Source organism: Podarcis melisellensis (genome assembly GCF_964234715.1).
Source record: "Podarcis melisellensis genome assembly, chromosome: 2".
In the NCBI taxonomy this organism is placed as follows: domain Eukaryota; kingdom Metazoa; phylum Chordata; class Lepidosauria; order Squamata; family Lacertidae; genus Podarcis; species Podarcis melisellensis.
The window spans coordinates 103,649,120-103,671,615 of NC_138529.1; the positions used below are offsets into that span (position 1 = coordinate 103,649,120).

General features: G+C 44.6%; 2 protein-coding genes across 5 annotated transcripts in view; one reads left to right on the forward strand and one right to left on the reverse strand.

The window, feature by feature from the left end:
- Positions 1 to 28: 28 nt before the first annotated feature.
- Positions 29 to 20,154, reverse strand: CIMIP7 (ciliary microtubule inner protein 7). Its single transcript, XM_081903323.1, has 4 exons — positions 20,001 to 20,154; positions 11,520 to 11,633; positions 2,443 to 2,520; positions 29 to 624 (listed from the first exon to the last, which is right to left on the reverse strand). The coding sequence occupies exons 1-4, from the start codon at positions 20,025 to 20,027 to the stop codon at positions 136 to 138; spliced, it is 708 nt and encodes a 235-aa protein (XP_081759449.1). The 5' UTR covers positions 20,028 to 20,154; the 3' UTR covers positions 29 to 135.
- The window catches only part of IHO1 (interactor of HORMAD1 1), a 51,962-nt gene continuing 47,959 nt past the window's right edge, over positions 18,494 to 22,496 (forward strand). For 2 of the 4 annotated variants that reach the window (XM_081902597.1, XM_081902588.1), the window contains exon 1: positions 20,188 to 20,271. The gene's annotated coding sequence lies outside the window, so the exon portion shown is untranslated. Of the gene's footprint in view, positions 18,532 to 20,186; positions 20,272 to 22,496 lie in introns of those variants that run through there. The other 2 variants (XM_081902590.1, XM_081902593.1) reach the window with 2 other exon arrangements.

Here is a 22,496-nt window from a genome sequence, read left to right on the forward strand (position 1 = left end):
AAGGGCATGCAAAACCCGTAGCATCTGCTTGTGTCACAGTCCAGCAAGATTTTATTTTATTTTTTCCCATATTTCACCTTGTACAAAGGAGCATTTAACTGTTCTTGCAGATAACGGAGAAACTCCCACGTGTGCTCAGCAATTGTGCCAGTGCAAACAGTCTGAGACAGTCCACCGGGTTGGCCTGTGGGTGCCAGGGCGCACATAAATGGGTCCTGGAGCAAAGGCTTCTGGGGTCTTGCTGGTATCTGTTGCGGTGGGCTCAGACAAGCCTGGAACGGTGGCGGGCTCACTGGAGACAGGGGCGGTGGGCTCACTGGAGACGGGGGCGGTGGGCTCAGCATCTTTCACCACCTCACGCTTGAATGTCCTGAGGATGGGTTCGTACAAAGAGTAGCTCCGGTAAGTGTGCTGGTAGGTGGTGCTGGGTGTGCGTTGCAGGGGCTGCCCTTGCCTGTGGGAGTGATGAACTAACACCTGGGGGACCTTTTCTCTGGAGTGGAAGTCATACTGGTAGCTTGAGATGAGGGGTCTCTCACGTCTTAACTCCTCCTTCAAGGGAACCCAGTCAATTAAGTTCTTGGTGTTGGGAAGGCTTCCCTCTATTCTCCTCCTTCCTAAACCCTGCCGGGAAACAACGACCAGACTGTTCATACCTGCACTGTGAAAGGAGCCACCTAGCACACCATTTTAAACGCAGAACCAGAAGAAGCCAGGAGGTTACCAAGGGTGGAAGACAGGTGTGATATTCTGAGAGCAGGGGAGGGCACTGGAGGAAACCTTTGCCACATTTAATCGAAACTAGTGACAGGTGAACTACCTTGGAAGCAAGGGACAAAATTTGCGACTGATCAAGTGCTTGGCGTCTCTCAAAAAAGTTTTGAAGAAGGGTTCACAACTCTGCGATTGCTTTTTAAAAATTTAATCTGTCTTCACACCAAGCTGAAACTCCGGCCCTCAGTACTTGATCCTGCATATAGCAACCCACAAGTTAGCCAGTATGCCACAAATTGCAATTATTTGGTATTCTAGTGCAAATTTCTCCTGATAAACACATTCCGTGCAGGGTTTTTCTTTTACTAATATACACATTTTTGCAACCAGTTTATCCTAACGCATTTTGTATGCTATTCTCACAAATATATGCATTTCCCCCCTACACATTAGTTGGCTGGAGAACTGCGCTGCAAAATTCGAATGTGCAAATTTCAAAGGATGGCTGTGCTTTGGTTCTCAAAATGTTTCAGAACGTGTGGTTTTCACTAGATTAACCTTTGAGTTCAAGCTTAGTCGACTTTCCCTCCCAGCACCAGGGAGGAATCTTACGGCGCACACCTTTCTTAACAAAGGATGATAATAATAATAATAAATTTTATTTATACCCTGCCCTCCCCAGCCAAGACCGGGCTCAGGGCAGCTAACAACCAATGATAAAAACAAGTTGATTAAAATACAATTTAAAAAAACCAAGATTAAAATACAACATTAAAACATTAGGATGCAGCCTCTTCACAGGAGGAGAAAGGAAAAGAAAGAGGGGGAGGGAATCAAACTGATTCTAAGCCAAAGGCCAGGTGGAACAACTGTCTCACAGGCCCTACAGAAAGAAATCAGATCCCGCAGGGCCCTGGTCTCATGAGGCAGAGCGTTCCACCAGACCGGAGCCAGAGTTGAAAAGGCCCTGGCTCTGGTTGAGGATAATCTGACTTCCTTAGGGTCCGGGACCTCTAGGGTGTTGCTATTTATGGACCTTAAGGTCCTCCGTGGGGCATACCGGGAGAGGCGGTCCTTTAGGTACAAGGGTCCTAGGCCGCGAAGGGCTTTAACGATCAAAACCAGCACCTTAAATCTGACCCTGTACTGCACCGGGAGCCAGTGCAGCTGGAAAAGCACTGGGTGAATATGCTCCCATGGCAGAGACCCCGTGAGGAGCCTCGCTGCAGCATTCTACACCCACTGGGAGTTTCTGAGACAGCTTCAAGGGCAGCCTTGCGTAGAGCAAATTACAGTAGTCAAGCCTGGAGGTGACCGTCACATGGATCACTGTGGCCAGGTCGGGGCGGGAAAGGTAAGGGACCTGATGCGGTATGGAGCATTCCAGCTTGCCCAGCTCTGTCCTGTCCCTGTGGCACCTGACCCTGAATGCTCGAGTGTATCAGGTACCCACTAGACGTGTAAGGCAAAGCCTCAGGCTACTTCGTGCAGCTAAGAGCACTTAACTAGTGCTTTTGCAGAGGCAGCCGGTTGGTGTCATCAGTTCCTGAGGGAGCCCGGGAGCCTGCAAAGGGAGAGCTAATCACATTAGGAATGAAACCGGTGTCTCTAATCAAGCACTCCTCTGATTAACTTCTCTACCGCCTCTATTGCTGCGTAAGAGGAAAAGGACAAAAAAAACCTTCCCCGCCCCCACGCTCCCGCACCCCCGAAACCAATCACACTCACATTCTCAAAATATGTAGCTGATCCTGGGAAGGCGTGCCTGTTGTCGTGCTTAGAGAATATGTGCTTTGAAGGGGTTTCCTGGAAAAGAGCACAAGCGAGATTAGCCCATGGCTCCCTGCCAAACGCCACACCCTGCAGTTGTACAAAGTGGGGTAAAGATGGGATCTGCTTTCAAACACCAGGTGAGGGCAAATTTGGCCCAAAGGAGAGGGATTCATACTGGGAAGCTATGGATTTCGGGTGCTGTAGTCCAAGACGATTGGGGACCCAAGGCTGAGAAAAGCTGCTGTAGTCGGTAGGGTAGGATTAGCCCAGTTTTAGAGCCACAGTGTTCTGATTTACTTTGTATTCTGTTTTCACCCTCTGCATGCTTCCCCCCTACCTTTTATTTCTAGTAAAGTTTGACAACTGGGCCATAAAACTCTGCAATTGCAAGCCTCGGCATTCTGGAATCCAGGCTACTGTTTAGATCAGAGTTGTAAGAGACCAACCCATTTTTTTTCCTGAGATCTGGGAAAGACTTGCGAGATGTGGGCTGCCTTTCCACACTGAGTAACATATAAGGGAACTGCTTGTGAAACACAGGGTGAGTTGATCTCAGAGTTCCTGGGCTTTGGGAAGTTAGGGAGGGCAACTACCAGGGTAATGAGCAAGCTGCTTTGATACTGGGGTGGGCGAAGGCAGCTAGAAGCTAGCCTTGCTTTCCCCAGCAAGTTTGTATGTAGGTTGAGCCAATGAGTGCAGCTGTACTGGCTTGAAGCCTTAAGAAAAACAACAAAACTTTGGTGCGCCCCAGGTGCACCTTGGCTGCAAGAAGGAAGTGGGAGGATAATGGCAGCAACTACCTTAGATTAAGACTCAACTGGCAACCCTGCAGAGCTGTTGAGTTGCAGTTGGGCAAGCGAGTGTGAAAGGCTCTCCTGAACATCCTCGCTTCGCCATAACCTGGTCCTGGGATAATATAGGGCCTTATAGGTGGCAGACTCGCAGCTGGTGAAAATCCTACAAATAACGTACAGTGGTACCTCGGGTTACAGATAAATAGCGATAAATAACTACGTGACATTCAGAAGACATCTTAAGGCAGCCCTGTTCAGGGAAGTTTTTAATTTGTGATATTTTAGTGTATTTTTTGTTTCTATGGAAGCCGCCCAGAGTGGCTGGGGAAACCCAGCCAGATGGGCGGGGTACAAATAAATTATTATTATTATTATTATTATTATTATTATTATTATTATTATTAATTACAGATGCTTCAGGTTACATACGCTTCAGGTTACAGACTCCGCTAACCCAGAAATAGTACAAAACAAAAAAAATTCCTTCCAGTAGCACCTTAAAGACCAACTAAGTTAGTTCTTGGTATGAGCTTTCGTGTGCATGCACACTTCTTCAGATGCATGCACATGAAAGCTCATACCAAGAACTAACTTAGTTGGTCTTTAAGGTGCTATTGGAAGGAATTTTTTTTGTTTTGACTATGGCAGACCAACACGGCTACCTATCTGTAACCAGAAATAGTACCTCAGGTTAAGAACTTTGCTTCAGGATGAGAACAGAAATCACATGGTAGCGGTGCGGCGGCAGCGGGAGGCCCCATTAGCTAAAGTGGTACCTCAGGTTAAGAACAGTTTCAGGTTAAGAACAGACCTCCAGAATGAATTAAGTTCTTAACCCAAGGTACCACTGTATTATAGTTTGCCCCACAAGCAGCCTAGTCACTGGACTTAACCATTCAGGGATCCTTTACCTGCAGTAGCTGCAGCCTCTGGACCAACCTCAAGGGTAGCCCCACATTGCAGTAATCCAACCATGATGTTACTAATGCATGGACAAGTGTGGTCAAGCTATCCCTATCCAGTACATACCATACTGGGCAGACTGGGGAAGATTTGGAATGAAATCCCCACTCAGTCACGATTCACGAAGCTTGCTGAACTACCTTTAGCCAGTCACGCTTTCTTACCATTTTGTACCTCACAGAATTGTTGTGAGGAGAAAATTGGGTAAATCCCTGCACAAAAGAAAATCCCTGAAATCCTTTATGGAAGGGTTTGATACAAAGGTGGTAAAATAGAATAAATATTGCAGGTGTGTGTTTTTTTACTGTACAGAGTACTTTCTGGTATGCAATCAGGTAAACAGCAATGTCTTGGCCAAGGAAACTGGAATTTGGGTTTCAGTCTATCCTACGTTGAAGCCTCTAGGATTCTTTCTATAAGGCCAAGCCCCTTGGATCTAAAAAGGGTCAGTTGATTGTTCCACAACTCCCACCCTAGCAGCAGCTAAAGGCTATGGCTTTTGCTTGGTGTGCTGCATTTGGTATATATATTTCAGCTGCTCAGGACTGGTAGAGAGTGAAAAATAAAAGCGTCAGTTGCCTGTTCCACAGCTTCCATCAAGAAATAAGAAATGACTCAGATACGTAACTTATCCAAATACTCACAACTGTCAGTGACAACCAGTAAGTCTCTACACAGCCTTTTTGTTTTCACTCTATCTCATAAGCCCACCCATGCTGATATACAAAAAAACGGTAATTAGTGAGTTTGATTCCCCCTTTTCTCTTAATTAGTGATTTCACTGTATTTATTTTCAAAATAAAATGTAATGCAAAACAAAAGAAAATACACCGTTCTATTCCTAGGCATTCCTAGTCTTAGGCTCGTGGTCCTCACAGAAGGTCCAACCTTTACTCAAGTGAGGAGTAAACGATCACTGGCGATCCTCTCTCTGGTGGCAGGCAGCAGGAAACCTGTAACTGGGGCATCTCGAGATGGGAGTACCAGACCCCTTGGTCTTTGTGGGAAGCAGAGCTGAACAGGCCACCCAAGGGCCTCTCAGGCTGGCACAGCGATAGGATAAACAAAATTGCTCTCTTTTTCCACCCCGGCTGACCGATGGCAGGGCTTCAGGTGCTGTGGTGTGTTTGCACTCTGTACCAGCTCTGTGTCTCATGAGGAGTGCTCTTGCCCACCCACATTATCAGAGTGTACACCTGCGGGGCCTTATCCTGCAAAGCGCTGGGCTAAGACCCTTTCCTCTCTTGAATCCAGAGCTCCCCGGCATATGACAAAATTGGAGATGCTCTTGTGTTCTCTGTGCAGATGTCAGCTTCAAGGGATGCTTTGTTAGCAGACGAATTTCATCAGGAGGAATCATTCTAAGGGAGTCAATTGTGCCATTCACTGATGTCTGAAAAGCTCTTGCAAGCTGGCAGCTGGAGATCAGTTCTGCATCCTCCAGGAGCTTATTCTGTTGCCTTAGCTGGCATCCCTGCGCATCCCTAGGAGCCAACAGGGCGGTCAAGCCAAGGAGCTGAAGATGCACAGGTTGTATTTATCCTATCGAAGTAGCCAAACACATATTTTGCTACAGGTCTCTGATTGTTATAAGCCGACATTTATAGGCTGCCTAAAAGTGTTTGTGAGGTACTGGCTCTTTTAGAGCAACTTCTCCCTCACAACTAATCTCAGTCAGTCCGGCTAGAGGGAATTTCTCCATTTTACAAGCTGAAGCCGGAATTGCTCTCCTGCGTTTTGTAATGCACTGCCTATACCTCACTGATTTTCCATGTCTATCCAAATCATGCTGAAAGCTAGTGTATAAGGTCCTAGCTAGCCCCTCACTGTGAAGTACAGTGTGTATAGGTGCCTGTACATTATACAGGCTGCAAATTATTTTAGTTTCTTTTTGGAGGAAGGGTCTCTCTCCTAGCGCACACCTTGGAGTGGAGGCTGCGCCATGTGGCTCTTCAGAAGCAAATGTCTTCTCATGAATGGCAGCAATAAATAACCCTAATGTGAGGTACCTGGTAGGGCTGGGCGGGATCTGGTTTTTCAACATCGCGATATATCACCAGCTAAACATCGTGATACACCAATATATCACAATGTCTGAAATAAGGATGCAGCTATGTACAGGCATTGGCCGGCTTCATGGCTTCTCCCCCATTGTGATTTTTTTTGCACAGCACACACACACACACACACACACACACACACACGTAATGATCTACAATGTCTTGCCGGGTCAAAAATTATGAAACCAATATCACGATATGAACTTCAAACTGGTTTGGGACAATATATTGCCCAGCTTTAATACACATCATGATTCGCAATATATTGTCAGGTAAAAACCTATGGAACTGATATCATGATATGGACTTCAAACCGGTTTTGGGCGATATCACTAATCCTAGTACCTGGGTGTCTTGTATATTGCTGCCTAGAAAGCAGAGACAAGGCACAGATGGCAAACCTAGCAGGTGAACTCACACCCATACTAACCACATCCCAAGGGCTGTTACACTTGTTGGCCCTATCATATTTTGGGCCAGCATGGCCTGTTCTGCACCACTGAAGATGCAACATCTGGTACGTGCTCCTGTTAATCTCCCCCAGTGATTACTGTTAAGTTGTGGGTGAACATATCAGACAACACAGCGATTCTTCAAACAGCTCTTGTTTATTCACAGGCCAGAACAGAACTGAACTGAAGGGTTCAGCCAGCCTGCTTATATAGAGCTCCACTACAACACAACAGTAACCACTTTCTGTAACTATCCAATCACTGAACATCACTTTCAATCCCTTATTTGCATATGTGGACCTGAGTGAAAACTATCTACACTATCCCCCTGCTGGCCCAGGGTGAGAACTTCAGTACATAACAATTGCAGTCTCCAATAATATTTTCTCTGGCCTTCCGATACCTCACCTTTGCCAGCTCAATCTGCCAAAATGAATCCCTGTTTTCGTCGCTCTGACATTGTGATGCCCTTGCCTGTATCCCCCCAATACTATCTTTCTGTTCTCTCCTGGATCCACAAGCAACTTCTCATCCTTTCCTGTGAAACTCTCCCTGGCCTTGCCCCCTTCCCCTTCCTGGGCTCATGGGGTTGTGTGGATTCTCATTGGGAACAAGGCAGAGGAAAAAGGCTTAAGGCCCCCCTCCACACACAGTATAGTCCTGATCCGGCTTGCGGGGATGGGCTGTACCAGCGATTTATTTATTTTTTTAAAGATCAAGGGCACCAGGGCAACCATATGATAAATATCACATCTAGTTTGGTCCTTGTATAGAAGTTGTTTCTAAACCTGCTACCTTTTTATTTGGAGATGGAGCCTGGGATTATCTGCATGCAAGGCATGTACCTGTGCCACTGAGTTATGACCCTTTGCTTCTATATTCTCTAAAGGCACCCTGTAATTTCAAGGTTGGGTAGGAGAGGCGTTTTGCCAAGTCTTCATTGTTGCTGAGGCTTTATAAATAAAGTTGACCCCCATGATCAGCATGGGCTTTGAAACCCAGAGAGAGAGAGAGAGAGAGAGAGAGAGAGAGAGACTCCGCCTCTGGTTTCTCACAGCTTTTGAAAACAATATTTTCCGTACCAGTGAAACTGCTAGCAAACACTTTCCCACAACATAATTAACATGTAGTACGGGGTAACTAGAGACCAGATAAAGTGCTTTGGGGGGTTATATCCAGCCCACAAGCTGTCGGGGATTTTGTAACTGTAATGAAATATTGCCGGTGAGGGATTTTCAACAGGTACAGTTTGTAATCCCCAAATGCTGCAGGGGTCAGAAAACAAGTGCCTGCTCAAACAGGCAGAACTATTAAGCGAACGCAAGCCCCTGCCTTTGCATCTGATCACCCTGATTAGATCTCCCACAGATAAAATACTGAGCTATATCATTTCTCCCCTCCATGAAATAAGCTGAGGACGAGCGCTGGGGCTTGGGAATCAGCAGTGGGAGTTCTCCCTTGCAAACCGAAAGGATCAGAGAAAGAGATTATCCAAGCAGCACAGATGCAGAGTCACATGAGCTAAGCCCCTTGTCACAACACGACGCTCCGTTTCCTGCCTCTGCAGTGCTGCGAGGTGACAGGGCTCCAGGCGCAGCGGCACAGAGGACGAGAAGCAGCCGTGGCTTTACCTGTTGTCAAAACCGCTGTGGGTTCCCGGAAGAGAATTAAGAGGCAGCTGTCTTCATTGCTTAATGGGGACAGATGCCAAGTCTCCGGCTGTCAGTGCCAGGATGTGGGGGCAGGAGGAGCCTAATCCACAACATGCCGCTCGAGATATTGCAAAGCAATTAAATAGAGCTTAGCTGCTACCCGAAATCCCAGCAGATAGGTTTAATAAAGAGGAGGGCTGGCACTTCCATACCACAATAACAAAGGACAACCTGGCAGGAAAGACACTACCGACAATGGATCCCTCTCATGAGCAGGTGACAAGAGGGTTCTTCCAGACTGTAGCTGTTCTCAGGTGGGATTCAATCACATACCTGCAAATTCAGGTTCCACAATTATAGCTGACTGGGAGGTTTTGCGCTACAAAATATTGGACTGGAAATGGACTGGAAGGTTGCTTGAGCCAATGCCATCTTAACCTCCTCGCAAGCATATTAGGATGAGTAACACAGTGGGTGGCGCTGTGGGATAACCACAGAGGCTAGGGCTTGCCAATCAGAAGGTCAGCGGTTCGAATCCCTGTGATGGGGTGAGCTCCCGTTGCTTGGTCCCTGCTCCTCCCAACCTAGCAGTTCGAAAGCACGTCAAAGTGCAAGTAGATAAATAGGTACCACTCCGGCGGGAAGGTAAACGGCGTTTCCGTGTGCTGCTCTGGTTCGCCAGAAGCGGCTTAGTAATGCTGGCCACATGACCTGTATGCCGGCTCCCTCGGCCAATAAAGCGAGATGAGCGCCGCAACCCCAGAGTCGTCCGCGACTGGACTTAATGGTCAGGGGTCCCTTTACCTTTACTCAGTAAACAGAGGATAGAGAAGAATTTCCACTAATGTAACCTTGGGCGCACGGAATTTGCTTTACCTTTCATTTTTGTTTTATTTGAGAAATTTATATCCATCTTTCACTATAAAAGCGCTGAAGGCAGCTATTAAAAACAGCAAGAAGATAATTAACAAACAATTAGCTGCATTTTAGTTATTAAAGCTTTAAGCAGCATCTAGCATAAGTCCTAACAGTGCGATATTCACAACCTCCTAAAACTGATTGTAACGGAAGCACAAAAACATAACCCCATCTTCCTAAATAGATTTTTTGTGATCAGAAAAGCATTTTACTTTACAGCATGACATATTATGCTTTACAGGAAGACATATTCTTGCAACACTATGCAGAAAAGTCAAGCACTAGGGATTCAGGAGCCTGCCTGCTGCTCCAGCTCAAATTAATTTCGCATCGGCGAAGGGTCAAATGGGATAAAATCAGCAGTTTGGGACAAGCAATTTTATGCAGGTTGAACTAGGATTTTAATCCCAGGCTTCACACATACACACACAAATGCAAGTGAAAGAGTCAGCTACAGCCATCACCACTACCACCAATCTTCGTGATGGGATCCATTAGTTGCCATCCCATATCTATCACAGTACTCTGGATACGACCTAGGGCCATGCTGTAAAAGCTCCTTTCTAAACTGGGTGGTAAAATTGCAAATGCAATCCGGTGTAAACGAGTGTAAAAGTGAAGCATGTTCGTATACAGTATACGCTCATGAGTTGACTGATCAGAAATGAGACCTTAGGGTCGTGGTGCAGGAAGATCTTGACCCAGTTTGGGGGGGGAAAGGCACATTCCATGCTAGCGATCACTAGGAAGGGAACTGAAAATCATAGAATCGTAGAGTTGGAAGTGTAAATAAAAATTTAAGGTCTTATATATATATATAATAAATGTTCATAAATGTGCCAGCCAAGCACGTACAGTGATACCTCGGGTTACATACGCTTCAGGTTACAGACTCCGCTAACCCAGAAATAGTACCTCAGGTTAAGAACTTTGCTTCAGGATAAGAACAGAAATCGTGCTCCGGTAGCGCGGCAGCAGCAGGAGGCCCCATTAGCTAAAGTTGTGCTTTACGTTAAGAACAGTTTCAGGTTAAGAACGGACCTCCGGAACGAATTAAGTACTTAACCCAAGGTACCACTGTACATAGATATGTGGGCCACATGTCTGGAGCAGCACAGGAAGACCGTCCTGAAACCATTTTGACTCCCAAACTGACCAAATGTTTTCTCTGCAAGCGGGGAGGACCTTCCCATTGTCTCAGGAACTGGGTAATCTCCATCTCAAAGGAATGGCCAGACTACTGGGAAAGGCAATCAGATAAGGCATTATCAGATAACCTGGCAGACAGGAAAAACAACAAATTTCTGTTGCAGACCGCCTTTTCTGTAATGTAGGTATGATGTTTGTGGGGTGTGGACTTGGGATACACCCTTTCTGTGATGTATGTATGTATGTATGTATGTATGTATGTATGTATGTAGCTCCAGGGCAGGGAATTTAAAATGTCTATATAAGGGCAGGCACCCCTTTCTGGGTCCTCCTCCGTCCTCCTGTGTGTGAGGGGAGCACCCTGTTGCAACAGCTTTAATAAAGATCAGGCTTACTAGCTGCTTTGCTTCTCAATATTCTCTGATTGGTCTGTTATTTTCCTCCTACCGATAGGGAACCCACTTAAGCACTCTATACGGGCTCTTGGATACCCCATAAGGGAAGAAGCGCAGATTTTGTTTACAACAGAAGGGACCCTGAGGGTCATTTAGTCCAACCCCCTGCAATGCACGGATCCTGCCCACAACCATCCCTGGGTGGGCTTGAAACACCAACTTCCTGGTTAACAGCCAGATGGGCTGTTGAGAAAATAAAACTGCCAATATTGTAATGCTGCTACATGGCGTGACCGCATTTGGAATGCTGGGTACAGTTGGAAAATAAATAGGTTTTTATTTATTATTATTTTTAAAGGGGTAGCCGCAGGTTGGTCTCAGGTATGAAAAGGCTGTGGTCAAAGAGTTAAATACCTGAACTTGAGATGAGAACTTTCTCTCCCAGATCTTAACCGAGGCCTACTTCCAGTACATTTCATGCCTTCCTCTGTGCAAAATCAGATTAGTCACAGCACGCCCATACGGCTCTTTCATTCCATTTGTCCCTATTAACAACCAGATAGGAGGTCTGGTAAGGATGAAGGCTTTCATTTGCCTTCTTCCCGGTGGGAGCCTGTCAAAGACCAGCCGCAGATGACCCGTCACTCACCTTCATTCTCTTCAGGAAGAGTTCAGGAGGTTGCGGCTGGGCTGCTTTGCGATACTCCTGGGTGAAGTCGCTCCTGCATCTGCTTCTGTAGTTGCCATAGAAACCGTTGGCGTGCTGGAGCAAGAGAGGCAACAAGGAGCCCCTAATTAGCAATTGAGCAACATAATCCAGTCGCCTCTCCAAACTCGCTGGCGAGCTTGATAGGGGCCAGTGGAAGGTCACACTTTGCCTCTGACAACCACGAAAGGATTTCTTACGGGTTTGTCATTATTCTTATTACCGACAAGAAAAGAGGCTCTTCAGGCGAGGGCAAGAAGCAGACAGGCGAGTCTCCGATGATGCAGGCCAGCTTCCCACGGGGGATCTCTTGGCCACGTTACGCCAGCCAAGGACTTGTCAAGAGAGCTTCGTTTGGGAGGGCTGAGAGGAATGTTTCAACAGTCTTGATCGCCACGGACCAGACATAAGGGGAGCTTCAGTCTGAGCTGATCTGCGCCAGCCTAAGTAGCTGGTAGAGAATGCCCAGCTGCGCCCCACTTCCAGGCTGCCCTCTTGTCCTCACCAAAACAGCATTCTGCCTGAAAAGGTATTTTTGGTTGTGCGCAACATCATCCAGCCATCAATGTGGGACTGGAAAGCCATAATCTAGACCAGCCTTTACAACAAAAGAGCTATCTGGGACACTGAGTATACAATGGTACCTTGGTTCTCAAACTTAATCTGTTCCGGAAGTCCGTTCCAAAACCAAAGCGTTCCAAAACCAAGGCCGCTTTCCCATGGAAAGTAATGCAAAATGGATTCATCCGTTCCAGACTTTTAAAAACAACCCCTAAAACACCAGCTTAACATGGATTTTACCATCTGACGAGATCATTGATCCATCAAATGAAAGCAATAAACAATGCACTGCAGTCACACAGTCAATCGGTCAGTAGCTGAACTGGGTTCCGCACAGTCACAAGAACAAAACGAAAAAGCCGCAAAAACAAAAACGCAAAATAAATAGCAAAAACAGACAGACCTCAGCGTAACACTCAAAACGGAAGCATGGCACTCAAAACAGAGCACGTTTGGCTTCCGAAAAGAGTTCGCAAACTGGAACACTTACTTCTGGGTTTGCAGTGTTTGGGTTCCAAGTTGTTTGAGTACAAAGGAGTTTGAGAACCAAGCTACCACTGTACTCTGCATTAAAAACCAATCAATCAAAACACTGCACTAAAGTAACCATTCTGTGCCAAGAAGCTGGAATCTATAACCATTGTTGTCTGTTGTCCAGCACAGTCACTATAGCAGATATTACTACAAGACCATCACATATGATAAAAAGAACCTTATTTCTCTTTACATTTCCAACATTTGTTTGATTTAGATTTGTACATTTTTGCCAGTTTACTCGCTGTTAGATACCAACGATATATCATTTTCATATGATTTTCTCTTAAACCATAACATGCTGTAAATTTTATACCCACGTTCCACAATCGTTCCCACGCTGCCATGTCTATATTATGACCCATATCTATTGCCCAGTATATCACTAAGGATTTTACTTGCTCATTGTCTCCCATTCCAATAATAGTTTCTACATTTTAGACTGTTGCAGAATTTGTCCAAGTCCATAACGACAGGCACCGGGTTCTTCGAGAAAGGTCTGGTTTATTAAGCTGGCTACAGCTGGCATCAGTGAGATCGTTCTCAAAGGCTGAGCTCTGATTGCTATTTGGGGCTCACTTTTATAGTGTGTCGGGACACGGGTGGCGCTGTGGGTTAAACAACATAGCCTCGGGTTTGCCGATCAGAAGGTCGGCGGTTCAAATCCGTGCAACAGGGTGAGCTCCCGTTGCTCGGTCCCTGCTCCTGCCAACCTAGCAGTTCGAAAGCATACTAGTGCAAGTAGATAAATATGTACCGCTCCAGCGGGAAGGTAAACGGCGTATCCGTGCGCTGCTCTGGTTTGCCAGAAGCAGCTTAGTCATGCTGGCCACATGATCCAGAAGCTGTCTGTTGGCTCCCTCGGCCAATAAAGCAAGATGAGCGCCGCAACCCCAGAGTCGGCCACGACTGGACCTGATGGTCAGGGGTCCCTTTACCTTTATAATGTGTCACAAACAACTTCTAGACATGGGTACAAGGGCATGTGCAGAGCGAGATTACATCATTTTGCAAACAAGCCACACAAGAGTCCTTTCCTAAGCAGTTCCTCTTTCTGGGAGTCTATCTCAACAGTGTTTTTTTTTGGGAGACATTACAACAGCAGGCAAAACCAGAATATTTCTAGCCTCTTCCCCGCTCCCCTCCTGTCCTGTCTGCAACTGCCAGTCTGTGTTGGTTTTTTGCCCATATTCAGCTGACCTATGCAAGTTTAAAAACAGACACCAGACTGTTAAGTTGTGGGTGAACATATCAGACGACACAGCGATTCTTCAAACAGCTCTTGTTTATTCACAGGCCAGAACAGAACAGAACAGAACAGAACTGAAGAGTTCAGCCAGCCTGCTTATATAGAGCTCCACTACAAGGCAGCAGTAACCACTTTCTGTAACTATCCAATCACTGAACGTCACTTTCAATCCGCTATTTGCATATGTGGACCTGAGTGAAAACTGTCTACAGTATCCTCCAGGGTGAGAACTTCAGTACATAACACAGACAGTTTGCTCATCTCCTTGTGACTGACTTTCTTGACCAGCCAGTTTACAAAGCATTTTGTGGCAAACTGGAAAGTGGGGGTTGTGGCGGGATGGCTCTGGAGACATTTTCTGCTCATAGGATACTTTTTGGGTGTTGGACTGATGAGGCAAGTAGATTCTATTTTCTAACTGCTGAGCTGATTTCTGCACTATTCCCTCAGGCAGACATTTTGTGATCATCATTGGGGCAGGGGCTGCTGGGGGCAAATGGATTCTATCTCATCATTCCTCAAGACAACACTTTTTTTACATTACATCCCAACAGGTCTCTCTCCAGTTGTGACATTTGTTCCCCAAACCCTCATATCCTATCTTTCTTAAAATATCATTCAAATGATATTTTAATCATGTAGTTCATTTCCCTGATAATTCCTTAAATTCTTTAAATTTATACTCTCCTCCCTCTTGTTTTAATAAGCTTCTATAAGTTGTCCACCCTTCTATCCTATTATTTTTCTTTACCGCTGTAGCTTCCAGCACTGACAGTCATAATGGTGTTCTTACCAGAACACTCCCATTTTCAAACCAAGGATCACTTAATGAGTATAACGTATAATTAAAGTCTTTTCATTGCCCATGCACTATATTAATTCACTCTGCACTATATTAATTTACTCTGCATTAGCCTGCCCCGCAATGATTTAAAAGTCAAGAGGGCAATGATTCTTCTGGTTAAAGAGACGTCTGCAAAATATAATTGTCCTACGAATTTGTTTACCAACTGTTCAAAATACAGTGGTACCTCGGGTTACAGACGCTTCAGGTTACAGACTCCACTAACCCAGAAATAGTACCTCAGGGTAAGAACTTTACCTCAGGATGAGAACAGAAATCGTGCGGTGGTGGCGCAGCGGCAGCGGGAGGCCCCATTAGCTAAAGTGGTGCTTCAGGTTAAGAACAGTTTCAGGTTAAGAACGGATCTCCGGAATGAATTAAGTACGTAACCAAAGGTACGACTGTACTGTAAATCTCAGAATGTACAGGGTGTGAAATGCATGTCTATGTCCCTTGGGCGCAAGTTGCATCTGCCCATTTAAAACTTTTAACTTGCCCATGGAGGGAGCTGAACCCCATATTTAAATCCCATATTTAAATTCAAACAAGGCCATCCCCAAATACAAAAATAAGGGTGGTGGTTTAGCAGAGAGAGGGATCAGGAAAAGGTGCTTTCCCTGATAAAGAGAGACAATCAGAATATCTGTAGGTATGTTGAAGGGTGAAGAGATAAGAGCGTACTGAGGCTTCTAGTGGTATGTTTAGGTAACTGTTGTCTCCAGACATCTGGACCTCACAGGGTCTCTCCCTGTTTAGAGATAATGTATGTTACTTCACTAGGGACATGGGTGGTGCTGTGGTCTAAACCACTGAGCCTCTTGGGCTTGCCAATCGGAAGGTTGGTGGTTCGAATCCCTGCGACGGGGTGAGCTCCCATTGCCCTGTCCCAGCTCCTGCCAACCTAGCAGTTTGAAAGCACACCAGTGCAAGTAGATATACAGTATATGTACTGCTCTGGCGGGAAGGTAAATGGCATTTCCATGCGCTCTGGTTTCCGTCACGGTGTCCCGTTGTGCCAGAAGCGATTTAGTCCTGTTGGCCACATGACCCGGAAAGCTGTCTGTGGACAAATGCTGGCTCCCTCGGCCTGAAAGCGAGATGAGCGCCGCAACCCCATAGTCGCCTTTGACTGGACTTAACCATCCAGGGGTCCTTTACCTTAATTTACCTAAATTACTTCACTAACTTCCAGCTGTGGTGAGCCAGCTGCATTTGAGGGCCTTTGAGGAAAACATAATTAATCTGCTACTTGATGTAAAGGACAAGTTTAGCAAAGTTTCAGGATATAAAATGGGGACTCTGGGCATCTGCTCCACCCAAAGTCCTACTCTGACAGCACCACTGGAAGCTTCAGTCCCCGACAGAAATAATGTTTAGCCCCACTCTTGAGTTTTCATCAGGCATTCCCTGCACGTATCCAAACCTGCCTTTGTGACCCTGTAAACTGACAATATTTTTTTAAGAGTCTCAATGTTTTGTGTTGTAGCCTGAGATTGTAGAGCTAACTGCCCTGGTTATGGCAAAAGGTAGAGGAGCTGTTCTAAATTTGTTTGTGTTGTGTTGCAACAGCAGTAGACAAATAAAGACCACTTTTCTGTACACATTGTCAGGCCTCTGCAGTATTTTTGAGGTCACAGTTTCTCACCGCTATAAAATAAAAGTACAATTCCATCTTTTATCCACCTTGGTTGGTAGGCTTTGATGCCTATATCTCAGCAATGTGTCTCATGCGATAGATTACTAGCTGTGCTACCCACAGACAGTGCTGCTATGGGAAAAACTGTAGGAAAGGTATATATTACCTTGCAGAATGAAAGGAAGAAAACAGGGGGGGAGAAAACATTTTGAAGGTTTTGTTTAAAGAGACAAGCAAGGCAGGGTTGCCCTCTATCCATGCTTTTGTTTGCATTATCTGTCTAGCAGAAATTATTAGATCTAACCAGATGATAACAGGTGTTAAAAGCTGCCTAGGAAGATTTTGAAATTAGCTTGTACGCAGGTGATGTGGTCTTATATGTTAAAGGTCTGGAAAATATAATTAGTCTGCTACTTGATGTAAAGGACAAGTTTAGCAAAGTTTCAGGATATAAAACAAACTGCACTAAATCTGAGCGGCTGGGTAAGATTCTCCAGTTTAATATTATGGCATCTATCATAAGACCTAAATAATGTATTTGAATACAATCATGAAAAGCTGGTGTTTAAAGTCAAAGGTATACTAAAAACTGGTTGCTGTTGAAAACATATTGTTTAGGGGATTTAACATTTCTAAAATTTTACCCAAAAATTTATATTTGTTTTTGAATTTTCCAATTAGAGTACTTCCCTAAATTATAGATACTTGGCAAAATATATTTATGGAGTTTATTCAGCAAAAGAAAAGATTCAGGGTAGCCTTAAAGACTTTACTAGGAGAAATAAAAACAGAGGGTTAGCTGTTCCATCATTTACAAAATATTATGAAGCAGTTACCATATTTTTCACTCCATAAGACACACCTGACCATAAGAATGCGCCTAGTTTTTAGAGGAGGAAAGGGAGAAAGCCCTGTTTTTTGGGCGATCAGCTCACAGTTGTGCAGCTTCTTTTGCAAAGGAGAAAAGCCTTATTTGGGGGGGGGGATCAGCTAACAGTTGTACAACTTCTTTTGCAGAGGGGAAAAGCCCTGTTTTTTGAGGATCGGCTCAAAGTTGTTGAGCTTACTTTGCAAAGGGGGAGAAAATCCTGTTTTTATGGGGCTCAACTCACAGTTCTGCAGCTTCCTTAGGAAAGGGAAGGGAGCCGTTTCTACCGTTTCCAGACAGATAAGCTAATCAGCCAGTCACATGTCTCTGGGGAAACAAACAGCCTCCTTCTGCAGAACATTCAACAATGGAGGCCTGGGCAAGGGGGCTGGGCCGGAAAGAGAGCCAGCGACTGACCACACATTCGCTCCATAAGACGCACAGACATTTTCCCTTACTTTTTAGGAGGACAAAAGTGTGTCTTATGGAGCGAAAAATACGGTATGTTAACTCGCTTAAGAATGTGATGCCACTGAGACAGATCACTATTCTTTTTTTTTATTATTCCCTATAATCGGAAGAATGCCTGATTGCATGTTTGGCTAAACAAAATATGAATTGTAGCCTGCATGGTTAAACAGACTAGTATGATCTGACTGAGAGGGGAAAGACAAGATTATGATCCTTTTGTTGACAATGTTATCATTTTTATTGTATATTGGGGAAATAAGGTACAGGAAAATATAAATCCACATGCATTGCTGGAAGTGCTTTGAGACTATATATCAAATTAAATTTATTGAACCTTAATGAGATTAATGCATCAAGGGAGATTTACTACCCAGGCTTACTCCTTTTCTCTCTCTCGCTGTTTTATTTTTAACCATTTCCATTATTATTATTATACTAATGTTATACATTGTTTAAAATGTCAAGTACTTTAGATCACTGATGTAAAACGCTTAAATGTTAAAGAAAGAATTGGGGGAGGAAACATTTGGAAGGTTTTCATACATTAGAATGCTGCTAAACGAAAAGGGAGAATGTTTGTTCATCTTATCTATCAAGAAAAGGGCAATGAAATGTGGGTTTAAGTAGGTGAGTTTAAATCAGCATTAGAAAAAAATACACTGGCAGCGGATGGCTATGCCTCTCGTTTGGTGTGTGCATTTGGTATGTGTATTTCTGCTGCTCAGGACTGGTAGAGAGCGAAGAATAGGAGATCAGATGCAAAAGGAAGAGTAAGAAGTGAGGATGCAAGAGGTAAAGATTGGAGTTGTGGGTGAATTTTTAACTGCTTGACACTCATACATAAAGACTGTCTAGGAAGCCAAAGACTGTCTCCAAAAGCTGATGGAGAGTAGAGCATACTCCTCACAGTAGTTTACCCCTCCCCTCACTGAGTTACAATTTCCATCAACCCTTAACACAAACTACAATGCCCAGAATTCTTGGGGGGGGGGGGAAATGTGCTTTGATTGTGATTTAAAGGTGTAGTGTATACACAGCCTAAGTTCCCAGCAAGGGAAAAGCTGCCATTGCTGCTAAAATAATGGAAAAATCCATGCGGAATTTTGCAGCTCATAAGACAACACTTGAGATGTATCTAATGGAGGAGCGAAATTTCCATTTTTATATTTGGCCTAGCAACAATGTGCCTAAGGCCACTCCTGTTTCCTGCCTGGGATGCTATGGTTGCCAGGCAACCATAGGCCTTGCTCCCTAACCCTTTTCTTGTGGCAAAAGTAGTGGACCAGTGGGGAGCAAGTAAGGAGAAGGGAGTTGGAGTCATCCAGAGTACCTCACTGCTTCCTGCTGGCCCTGTTCAGAAACAACTGGCAGGATCTGAGCCAAGCATTTCTGTCCTATTATAGAGTCTAAACATACCATGCACCCATCCTGCTGTACAGAATTTCCCATCATTAGAGTGTCATTTCTGAGGAAATGGGGACATTGAGTAGAAACCATCCCTCCCATACAGATCGGAATTGATTTTTTGCAGGGTTAACCTGACCTCAGCCAACCCCCTTAATTTCACCCCATAGACTTCTTTATGGTTCAACCCCTTATTTAATAAGCTTCAATCCATGTGCAGGGCTTAAGTTGCACAAAGGCTTGCCAAGGCTCAGGCCTGGAACATGTGAAGTAAGGACAAAAATGAGGGAATACTTGAGCCAGGGCAGAATGCGTTTATCTTTTCACCAAGGCTCGGTACACACTATACCGGAGCTTTCCAAACTTTCCATGACGGTCACACACTTTTTAGACATGCATCATTTCGCGGCACAGTAATTCAGTTTTACTAGCAAGCCGGAGGTTAAACTAACCCCTTATAAGAGGATTTGTGCAACACACCTACACACTGCAGCCAACACACTAATGTGCCATAACACACAGTTTGGAAAGCTTTGCACCGACTATACCTCCAAAGCCCATTATCTCCCTCAATTAATTCTAGGCACTGTGATTTGTTAAAAGTTGCTGAGAATTTTACCACAGTGCCCAAGATTCTTTACAGGAAGGAATGAGCACCAGATATGCTTCAGAGGTAGAGTGTGTATATAGCCCAAGTGAATACAAAGCATCCCAGATGCCACAGATTAGAGGGGAATACTTCCAGATTAGAGGGTAGCATTTCTAAACATACCTAGTCATCTTTTTCTAGAATATAAAGTGTTTGTGAAGCCTTGCAAACAGCCACAGACAGCATTTATCACAAACATTGAACTCACCCATGTCCCTACGATTGGGCTAGGCATCCCCTCAGGATCTGAGGGGAGCCACGTAAAAGTGGCCTGTCCCCTCAGTTATTTGAGCCGCCACCTGAAGCTAGCTGGTACCTGGGCATAGGGCTTGCCACCCATGTTTACATGGTTGCCAAGCAACTATTATATGCGGAAAGCATGGATTGTTAGATCAGGGACAAGAAGTTTGCCTGATGCTCAATGTGACATTTCAGCCCATTCTCTGGTCTTGAGAAGGAACCTGTGTTATTAAAATGTGGTGATTAGTACTCAGACAGTGTTTGGGGTAGTCAGAAGGGCAGGTAGATAGGGTTGCCAACTGCTCTCGAGACAAAATAAATAAATAAAAACCCTTGCCTGGCTTGTTCCAGTGTAGGAGTGCAAATATCCAGAGATGATCAGATGGGATTGCTACGAGGAATTATAACAAATATAGAGTAAGCCATCTGTGTCAGCAATGAAAGCATTGCGTTGACTGGGTTTAAACTATTTTGATATGATTCTTGATCAATCTACACCCCTGCATCCCTGTTCCATTCCTCTCTTCCTCACATGTCACATACACAGCCCAGTTGCTTAGCCAGGCAGGCATCTTGGGCCATAAAGATAGTGGGCAAGCTTCTTTGAAGTAGCCTTCCAATATATTAATCTTAGGATGTTAATCTTAGGGCCAGGAAACAGATCTCACATGAAGGTAATAATGATCCACTGTCCTCCTGGCCATCCTTCTTATCATATGTATTGCTTGTTTATGACCTCCGGGGTTGCTGTATTCGCTCCTTTGTTGTTTTCATTCATTTACTCCAGAGTATGTATGCCTAACTAGTGTTTATAGTTTAACTTTTACCCCACGTGGGTTTGTGGAAATGCTCAGAAGAAATCTGATTGGTTCTTACGAACACTCTGTAAAAAGTTCTTTTGTGAATAAAACTACCTGGGCCAGGGGCTGCACACGGACAGGCACAGAGAGACACGATTATACGCACCCTTCCCGGAGTCTTGCTGGTTCAAGTCTCTGTGTGTATTCTTATTAATCAGAGTTCAATCCTTCCTTTACTTTGAGAACGCAACATTCCAGTACCTTTGAATCAAATACCAATAGGTGAAGTATGTTAACCAATCACTTAAATAAATAGTCACAACTTTAAAATGGCACTTTGGCTTGACGCTGAGATTTGATCTTCAAGCAGACATTGTCGTATGACAACTTGTATTCAAACTTATTTCTATAATCATGAGGGATAAAACATTTGCTAGGTTCTGATCTATCTTATCTGTCTGTCTGTCTGTCTATCTCTCTCCATACTGCTGTGTGCCATAGTGGAACATATGTTCTTTGAGATGGACTAGGATTACGATACAGTTACGTGTGCCACTAAAATACATCCTCATGAATGTCTGTAGAACGGCATCTTGTCACACAGCTTTACCCATTGGATCTGCCTTAAGAGTGTGAATTTAGGACCAAATAAGCATTTTATATGGTCAAGATCAAGCTTCCTCAACCTCAGCCCTCCAGATGTTTTTGGCCTACCAACACCCATGATCCCTAGCTAGCAGGACCAGTGGTCAGGGATGATGGGAATCGTAGTCTCAGAACATCTGGAGGGCCGAGGTTGAGGAAGCCTGGTCAAGATCCTAACCCACCATAGCCATTGTAGGAGAGAAGATGAATGGATTTATGAAATAGTAACTTTAAATATTGGCGTTTCTGTGCGCTGCTCTGGTTCCTCAGAAGCGGCTTAGTCATGCTGGCCACATGACCCGGAAGCTGTACGCCGGCTCCTTTGGCCAATAAAGCGAGATGAGCGCCGCAACCCCAGAGTCGGTCACGACTGGACCTAATGGTCTCTTTACCTTTACCTTAACTTTAAATATTAAAGTTATGGCTTTTATGCCAGGTTGAACATCAACCTCTTTAAGTGCCCAGAAAAAACTATGTGTTTTTGTAGAAGTTTTTGTAAAAAAGGTGCTGGAAGGTGCTTAAGAACATCCACTAAATAGGAGACCAGTTGCTTTCAGGCACCTTCATTGCTTGTTAATAGATTAAAGGCTTCTTGTGTCTCACTACAGAGGCAAAAAAAAATCCACTTCCTTCAGATATATACTTGAAGACAGTGCTTGACAATAGCCCTAAGCTCTGTGCTGTGAAGGAGAGAAACTAGAGAGTGTAACAATGAGGTTAGCTGTCATAGATGGCTATGAAGGGAAATGTCCTTCTTTAATGAAATGTTACCTTTTTGCACAGAAGCCCACGGAAAATATCAAATCTCATTTTCTGAGCCCCAGAGATCCAGCCAGCAATCAGCACAAAACTGAATCTCCACAGCTACTTCTGAAGGAGGGAACATTCTGTGTAATAGCAGAAAATAACACAACAAACTGGTGCCAAATCTCACTGAAATTGTACAGTGCCAAAGCAACTCATTATTTCTTAACGTGTATGGAAATGTCTTCAATAGGAGCCAATGAAGCCTTGTAAGA